The sequence below is a fragment of the Thunnus albacares genome, chromosome 2, assembly GCF_914725855.1.
Source record: "Thunnus albacares chromosome 2, fThuAlb1.1, whole genome shotgun sequence".
Classification (NCBI taxonomy): Eukaryota; Metazoa; Chordata; class Actinopteri; order Scombriformes; family Scombridae; genus Thunnus; species Thunnus albacares.
Genome location: NC_058107.1, coordinates 25,886,276 through 25,895,446, shown reverse-complemented (window position 1 = coordinate 25,895,446; position 9,171 = coordinate 25,886,276). Strand labels below are relative to the sequence as shown.

The window sequence follows — 9,171 nt, the reverse complement described above, 5'->3', positions numbered from 1 at the left end:
TTTAAAAGGAAAAATCACTATTTGATGGAGCTGTTAACAACTCATAGACATCTGAAATGGGACCACGACTACACACTGCTTTTTGTAAGACGTCAAAAGCCAAAAAGATTGGAAACCACAGGTTTCATCTTTAACTTTTAAAAGCTCGTTATTTTATCCGTAGGGTCAAATCCTTATCTGAAAAGTAACTAAAGCTGTGAAATAAATGTGGTAGAGTACAATATTTCCCTCTGCGATGTAGTGGAGTGGAAATATAAGTAGCATCAAATGGAAATATTCAAGTAAAGTACAAGTGCCTCAAAATTGTACAGTACTTGAGTAAATGTACTTAGTTACTTTTTACCACTGTTAGATCTCTCCTCCCACTCAACGTCACAGCTCAGAAGCTCAGGTTTCACGCGTTTGCTTTTTTCCCGAGCTGTACATGAAGGCATCACTAATCACAGCGGTGAACTGGCGCTTCTCCCCGCGACTCTCCGGTTATGTCTCATCTCAGCACCGGACGGCATTATGAGCGGAAGAAATCCTGCAGTGCTGGTTTTTGAGAAGTTAAAAGGGTGAGAGGCTGTTCACGTGTGTGGTGGTGTTAGATTAGTTATAGCCTGTTAGCTGAGTGTTTTTGACCTATAGAGTATATTTTACCTTTTAGTTTTATAGCTTACCGGAGAGTCCCTGGAGTTTTTGGCAGCACAATGACACTGTTTTAATTTTTTGCTGGAAATAGCGAGACATGTGCGGCAGATAGGCTGCGTCTCGTCTCGCCCAAAGCCAGCCGGCACTGTCAGGACCGGACATTTTTCACTAAGACAGAGAGCAGAAAAAGAGGACGCAACATGTTTGAAGCTTCGGGGATGCCGCTCATCCTGCTAGACATTACCTGTCTTCTCCTCGGTATGTACCGCTGATCCACCCCCTGCTGTTAAACCCACCGCTGTTAAACCCACCTTTTAATCCGTGTTGTTTATTTATTCTAGGACTTGCAGCTCATTAAAATAAAATAAAAAACAACTCTTAGAATACTATTTTGGTGAAGACACATTTTATAAAGTTTAAGCTACCGATTTACACAAACGTCATATAAATAGCAATTGGAGAGCTTGAGGTTTAGGGAAGCAGACAGGAAGATGGAAAAAAGGCAACAAAGTCCCACCCTGTGTGTTTTTTTTCCAAGCAAAGCTGTATTTTTAGCTCCCTGTTTGGAATGTAATCATAGCAAAGATACATGCTGCAGGGCTATGACATTTAAAGGGGAGTGACACTGCGATAAAAAAAAACATTTTAAAGCCCAAAGTTGTATAAATTCAGGACTTTACTGTCCATAGTTTCAGTGTGATAGCTACCATAAACACACAGAGTTCCAGTAATCTTCTCCTGTGATTAATCTGCTCTGTCATTTTGCTTAGTCAGTATCTTGTGGTTGGCTCTGCAGCTCACTGCACACCAATTATCTCCTCTCGTTTTGTTTTGGGTTGGCAGGAACAGCCAAACTGGATAATGTAATTACTTTTTCCTTTAAATCATTATTGAGTCAGTCTTACTTCTGATGTTTTGTGATCTCCATGTTTTATGTGCTGCTGCTATCTTGGCCAGAAGACTCCTGTAAAAGAGATTTTAAATCTAACTGAGGCTCTGTCATTGTGAATTAAAGTTACATACTTAAAAAGTGTTTGTCTGTACTCTGCAGTAAGATATTACTGCAGGTTGTCTGTTTCAACTTTCAGTATTATTTACAGTATATATAAAACACTAATGTCTCCGTCTTTTCATCTAGTTTCTCATTTTATTGTCCCTTCTCATTTGACAGGGTCAGAGGGATATACTGTAGCAAAAGGGAGATTTGAAAGCACCCATACAGATAAAAAAAAAAACATACAAATAATATGATAAATACTGAGAAAAAACTGTTAGATCTTTAAAATATGTCATCAAAATCTTGAATTGAAGCAAATTATCAACACATACAGACATATCGATTATTTTCCTGATTTAATCAAGTAATCATTTGGTCTTTAAAAAAGCAGAAAATGTTGAAAAAATATCAGTGATTATTTCCCAAATCCCAAGATGCAATCTAAAGTTTCATGTTTTGTCCTGACCAATAGTCCACAACCCAAAGATATTCAGTTTAGTGTCATAGAGGACTAAAGAAACCAGAAAATATTCACATTTTAGAAGCTGGAACCAGAGAATTTTAACTTTTTTTCTTAAAAAATGGCTCAAAACGATTAATTGATGAATCTACTGCAGAGAAGAAATAAAGAATAAATAAATAAACATATACGTTGGAAAAAAAATAGATTGTGGATTATTTTAAACTACTATCATATTCTCCCGCTAGTTATGCTCCTCTCTTTCTTGGGGTTAATGTTGGACCCACCCTTCTTATGAAGAAAGTCTCATTCTAGTTAAAGTAGATAAAATTTTGATGGATTAATCATCAGTCAGTACAATCCACTGCTGTCACGCATAACCAGTTCTTGTTTATCCAGAATTTCGAAAGACGTCAGTTGAGGTAATTTGCTCTGCAGTAAGTTTATACTAACAAGTCTAAACAAAGATCTGTGATTGTATGATAAATCAAGTATCCTGTAACCATCAATACCAGTGAACATACTTGGAAGACTGCCTGGTGATCCATCAGTGACTTCTGTTTAGTCAACTGTCTTTTTTTGCAACCTCCATTCAGTTTTGTAATAATCTGGAAAGTTGCAGATAAAACGGAAAGTGGTGAATAAAGAATAAAGGGAATAAAATCTCCTCAAGCTAATCATTGTCAACACATGATTCGAATGCTTGCTTTTGCAATATTGTTCTGCCTATACTCAAAGCTCTTTAATAACATTATGGCTTTGCACGGAGTGAATATCTTGCAGCCAAATAACAACCATGAGCACCACTTTTAAAAAAAGCTTCTTTTTTAAGAGGGAAACGCCTGTGTGATTCCAACACGTTACGTTTCCTGTGACTAAATCATAGAATTACAAGCATTGTGTAATTGATTAGTGGCTCATCAAACTCAGTCACACAAGTTCTTAAAGCTGCTTGTTAAAGGGAAACTTCGGTATTTTTCAACCTGGACCCTCTTTTCCCATCATTTTGGGTCTAAATGATTATTGGGGACAAACATTTTTGAAATTAGCCCAGTATTGAGCGAGATCGCAGCCGCGAAATGGGCTGCAATGTAATCCTTGAGGGCAATTGAGCCCGTCAAAGTATGTCCAGTAAAAGTGCTTGTTTTTGCCATTGACAGGCTCAAATTGTTATTATAACTGTCTGACAACTAAAGTAAACACAGGAAGTAGCAGTCTGTAGCAGCATTAAAGCTAACTTTTTAGTTTCCGTATAGTTCAACCGCGGTGAAAGTCAGCCTTGTACATGTAAACAAACTGGCGTGTGCGGATGAATATGTGGGTGACTTGCATACTGTAACTCCTCACAATTACGTGTTGAAATCATATTTTTCCTACCCTATGAAACTGAACATTTGGTCTAGCCAGCCTGTTAATCCATTTGTAGTATTTACACAGCGGTGATACTTATCCGTGGACACTTCTAGATTTTCCGAGTCTGGCAGCAACATGTCTCACTCTGCAGAAAAAGTTTTCCTTTTCACTCTTCAGAAGTGGAGAGCAGTGACTGCAGGAAAACCAGCAGTTTTGCTGAGTTAACAGTTACTGCCTTTCTGCCTCCATTCTTCGTTTTTCCTCTTTCAGTTGTTTTAGGTCCTCTCTGTGTACTCAAATAAATACGCTTGGCTAGTCAAAGTGACTCATGATCATCTTCATAATAGTCCACGGGATAATCCGTCATTGCGGTAAAAGTCTTAATACATGTACACAAACTGCACAGATAAATATGTGGGTGGTTTTTTTAGCCGGTAAGCTGCACCAGATATAGATCTCTATGCATTTAGCCATAATGCTGCTACAGGCAACTTGTTCCCATGTTTACTTTCGTCGTCAGACACTTGTAATAACAATCTGAGCCTGTCAGCGGCAAAAACAAGCACTTTTACTGGACAGACTTTTACGGGCGCAGTTGCCCCCAAGGATTACATTACATCGCTCTCACTCAATACTGGACCAATTTCAAAAATGTTTGTCCTCATTAGTCAGACCCAAAATAATGGGAAAATAGCATCCAAGTTGAAAAAAAAAACAGTTACCCTTTAACATGATGTACATTTTCGATGTTTATCAAGCTGTAAGACGAACATGTTTACAGTCATTGTCTGGCTCTCTCTTCTTTTTATCAGTTGGACTTCCGTTTTTTATCCTCACTCCTCAACACAACCCATTCAAACGAGGATTTTTCTGTAATGATGAGTCTATCAGATACCCCCTCAAAGAGGACACCATATCCTACCAGCTGCTGGGAGGAGTCATGATCCCCTTCACACTGATCGTGGTAAGTAATCACTATTCTTCTTCTATAAGTCCTCTGACCTTTGAATGTCACTGCACAACAAGTTTGACTGCTTTAGTGTGTCACTGTTTGCTTGAGAAAAGGTTACTTATCGTTTAATCTCTTCTCTTACAGGTCATATGTGGCGAGTGCCTTTCTGTCTACTTGTCTCGCATCAAGAACCAATCTTTGGGCACAAAATATGTAGCGTGTGTATACAAAGCTGTGGGCAGCTATGTATTTGGAGCTGCTGCTAGCCAGTCTCTGACAGACATAGCCAAATACTCTATTGGTCGTCTGCGGCCGAACTTCCTGGCTGTATGCAAACCAGCCTGGGATCGCATCAACTGCAAAGCTGGGGGATACATCGAGAACTTTACCTGCACTGGAGACAAGTTCCTGGTAGATGAGGCCAGGTAATAGCCTGTCAGGCATTGGGTCTCATGGAAAATTTAAGAGAGCCCATTTATTTACATTACTTTGGGGTACATGTGGTGACTGTGAAAAAAAAACAAACAGTTAAACTGTTAAAAGATACACATGCAAAAGAACAATTTCTTAGTTTCAGGCTGGCAATCATCACAGGGATACTCCAGCAAGTTAGTAAAGCACTTCCATAAAGTTGGGGGAATTTTGTGAGGAGCAAGAGACACATTAAAACATTTAAAATATGCTGACATATTCTGATTTTTAATCTGGAGTATTGGTTGAGATCCAAAAATACTGGATCCTACACTTCTCATAATGCAAGCTCAATAGTGTCTTTTCGTTAAATCAATCAATCAATCAAGTTTATTTATTTGTCACATGTAATCATATAAAGTACAATCACAGTGAAATGCTAAAGGCCCATGTCTTTGAAGCCCCCAATTTGTTAATTAGGTTTTTTAACAAACTGCTAACAATTTGACATCAGCAGGGCTTATTTTCCCCAGATAAAGCTCCTCCAGAACACCTATAGAAATTATACAACTGGGTCATTTTCAGCCTGTATTTTGATGTATAAAATAGGTGGAATTCCCCCTTAATCCATGTGTAAATTTATTTTGTGAAAAATGACAATAATAAAGAATTTCTCATGAAAAGAGCTTTAATTTAGAATATCCTGACTTATTTTTTATTCGGTATCTCTTCTCTTTATCTTTTGTAGACTGTCCTTCTACTCTGGCCATTCATCCTTCTCGATGTACTGCATGCTGTTCCTTGTAGTAAGTACATATTTTCTATTTACATAAAAAGTTTTAGCCAAATTTTTGCCTAAATATGACTGCTAGAGATGCTCAAAATGCAAAAAAAAACCCAATGCAAATTCTAATAATAGAAATCTTTGCTTCTTCCGGTTTTCTGTCTATACCTGGTTTCATAAGCTAATGCCTTAAAATGTACTTGTTTATGTCATTATCACATCTGAATGCAAGACTTGTTATAAACTACAGAGCTCTTTCCAGCAAAGGCATTAGCCAACAACACCTATAGCCTAAATATTAGCTTGGACAATATAAACTGCATGTACAGGTATGACTCCGCAGCTTTTTTTTGTCTGTTGATATATATTTTCTCCCTCTCACTACTGTAGCTGTACATTCACGCCAGACTGAAGTCAGAGTGGGCGAGGCTTCTGCGTCCCACCATCCAGTTCTTCCTGATCGCAACGGCTGTGTATGTGGGTCTGTCTCGGGTGTCTGACTATAAACATCACTGGAGTGACGTGCTCGCTGGCCTCCTGCAAGGGGGTGTAGTGGCTATTCTCACGGTAAGTTTCGTCTAAGGAGCTATTAATAACTGCAGGATTTTATGGTTTAATTCTCACAATATGCAATTAAAAAAGTCAATTTGTTCAAGCAAAATTTAGAAAGAGCATGTGTTGACCATGTTGAAGTGCTTTTAAAATCAGGTTTAACACTTGGTTTTACTTATTTCTTTCCTCATAAGTGGCTTCAAGTGTAGAAAAATCATCTGCGTCGTATACTGTAAATTCTGCATGCTTTCATCATTGCATCAAATGTAAATATTCCACATATCTTGGTTATATTTTTACAAACATTTCCCCCAAAATCCACCTGAAATTTTTGGTATCTTTGGAAACTTTGGAATCTCCACTAGATATCAAAAACAAAGGGGTTTGAACAAGGTTTGTCTGCACAGCATGATATTTGAATGACTGGCCCACCAGAGGAGGCTTTAAAGTACTAACACTAATAAAATAGTACTAATAGAATAGCAAGTAAATAATTCATTTGTTTTTTCTTCCGCAGGTGTGCTGTGTGTCCAACTTCTTTGAACAGCCAGTTGACCCAGTGGTGTCACAGGAGGAAGAGGCCTCACATAACAGTTTACAGGAAAACCCTTCCAATGGGAACCACTATGGCAGCACTGACTGAAACTGAGGCCTCATAGAAAATACTGTATAAGGCCGGCTGTTTCTTTGCATTCCCTCAACATGATTTGCTGCCGGAGCCACAACTGCAGCCTGCAGGCATTAGCTGCTACCTTTTGGTGTGATCAGTAAACTTTGATTGCAGTAAGAAAAGTGCACTACAGAAGGCAGTACTTGAACTTATGTGTAATAAAGAAGCAGAAGTTTCTGCAAAGTTTTAGGTAAATCCAACAGTTTATTACGGAATGACACGACAAATGTTGGATTTACTTCAGAAACGGTGGCTTTTTTTTACAGTGTTAGCTTGTTGGAAATGTGGTTGCTCATGTATATTGGTCGGATGTTGCCGTCATGAATGAATGAAATTCCATTTGCCCAGAACATAATGAGCGTCTGTGTGCTCACTGCAAGCAGGCTTGTAGAGGGCCTGGCACCTGTGATGAAGAAAACCTGGACTGTCCTTAAACCTAAAATGGAAACTGAACTCAGAAATAATATATTTTATGTCCGTTTTTGCCTTAGTCAGATTGTTGCTGCTGTCTGCTGTTCAATCCCCTTCCTGATGTAATTTCATGGAAACGTGATTTATTATGAATACAATGCATTGTTTTTCTTTCTTTTTTTACAGTTTGTATGAAGCTCTCTTTGTGTTTTTGTCCATGCTCTGTTGTTTAGAGCAGTACTGGGAATAAAATTGACATAAAAAAAGTTCCATTTTGCTACTTTGTTAAAAAGGAAGGAAATTATTTTTGTGTATTTTGTCTGTAAACAATACAAGGCAGATATAATACAAGATAAAGGAGTCTTGGTCAGTGTTTGAGGAAGTACTCAGATCCTTAAGTAAAAGTAGAAATATAACAATATAATACTCCATTACAAGTAAAAATACTAGATTTAAAATCCTACTTAAGTAAAAGTATCATCAGCTAGATTTACTTGAAGTATTAAAAGTAAAAGTACTTGTTTATCAGGAAATCAGGTTGTGACTCTATAAAATACATTTAATAAAGAACATTATTAATACTGATGAATCAGTGTATAACCATCATGTTATTGTTATAATTTGATCTTCAGGACTTTATAAGAGTCTCAAGATGAATCTGAGGGACAGTGAGACAATAATTTGAATAAGAAAGAAGAAAAAACAAAATTCTGCTACATAAATTTGGATTCATTTTCCAGAAGTTTGCTCTCATCTTTGTGTTTTTGCAAATATTGGAGTTTTACCTCTTTGGGCTTTATTTATTGGAAACAAAGTTTAGAGGAGCGAACAACTCACATATCCGAAATACGGAATGAAGTTTGGGAACCGCTGGCTTAAATAATGCAGCGTAATTTATAAGCTTATCTTATTTCATGTCAAATTTTAATCTGTAAAGTAACTAAAATTGTCAAATAAATTTCCCCCTGAAAAGTGGAGTGAAAATGTTAAGTAGCATAAAATGGAAATATTCAAGTAAAGTACAAGTACCTCAAAATTGTACTTAAGTAAATGTACTTTCCACCACTGGTCTTGGACATGGTGAAAGCTGCTGATTTTGAACAAAAAGTGTAGACTAATTTGCTGCAGTAGAGAAGCTGATTTGCCTTTTTCCAGACTGCAGAGTCAGAAATCGAGGAAGAGAAACTACAGTGAGAGTGTTATTCAGACACCAAATGTCTCAGAAATGCAGATGTGAAACAATGGCTTTTCAGGTGTTCTCAAAGGAAACACTAGATTGGGTGGGTCATCCGCTGCACCTGTATAGACAGCCCATAGAAACCACTAACATGCAAATATAAGGAAACATCTGACGTCAATGGAAAAACGTGTTTGTCTGTCTGTGTGGTATCATGGATATGGAGGTGAAGTGCCAGTCAGCACATTAAGAGGCAGACACATTCTTGTTGTTTCTGACAGGAACAGAGGTCAGCTTGTCTTCATGCGAGGAAAGTTCAGTCAGCAGACAGCTGCTGATCCTTGGCAGTAAATAGAGTAGAGGATCTACTAGAGTTTAATCCTATTATAGTGATTGAAGGAACTAGGCTATGTAGGAGTTTAATGACTCAGTGACAGCAACAAACTAACTCACCAGTGTTGGTCTAAGTGCATTAAAGGATATGTTCACAAATTTTAAAGTCTGTCTTAAAACAATCGTCAGGTACCAAAATGAACACTGAAATAGGTTTTTCTTGCCATAATCATTCCTCCTATTCATGCTGATCATTTGAAGATCCCTTACAATTTAAGTGATGGGGGCCAAAATCCACAAGTCTCATTCTCTGCAAAAATGTATTTAAAAGTTCATCTGAAGCTAATATGAACCTCAGCCGTCCAAATGAGTCAAATCAAGTAGATATCTTTCAATGTTACAGTCATTTTAGTGCCGAAGTCCCTCATTTTGTTACTA

General features: G+C 37.7%; 1 protein-coding gene across 1 annotated transcript; it reads left to right on the top strand.

Annotated features, from left to right (window-relative positions):
- The first annotated feature begins 427 nt into the window (after positions 1-427).
- Positions 428-7,481, top strand: LOC122998293 (phospholipid phosphatase 1-like). The gene is made up of 7 exons (XM_044375103.1): positions 428-557; positions 725-891; positions 4,256-4,407; positions 4,540-4,820; positions 5,555-5,612; positions 5,981-6,157; positions 6,660-7,481. Exons 1-7 carry the CDS (start codon positions 511-513, stop codon positions 6,783-6,785), a joined length of 1,008 nt encoding a protein of 335 aa, XP_044231038.1. The 5' UTR covers positions 428-510; the 3' UTR covers positions 6,786-7,481.
- Positions 7,482-9,171: the final 1,690 nt, after the last annotated feature.

Excerpts from the sequence above, each read along its gene's own strand:
- LOC122998293 (XM_044375103.1), top strand. The coding sequence starts at position 511 with ATGAGCGGAAGAAATCCTGCAGTGCTGGTTTTTGAGAAGTTAAAAGG. Across the intron at positions 4,821-5,554 it reads TTCCTGGTAGATGAGGCCAG|ACTGTCCTTCTACTCTGGCC; the intron begins GTAATAGCCTGT and ends TATCTTTTGTAG. Across the intron at positions 5,613-5,980 it reads ACTGCATGCTGTTCCTTGTA|CTGTACATTCACGCCAGACT; the intron begins GTAAGTACATAT and ends TCACTACTGTAG.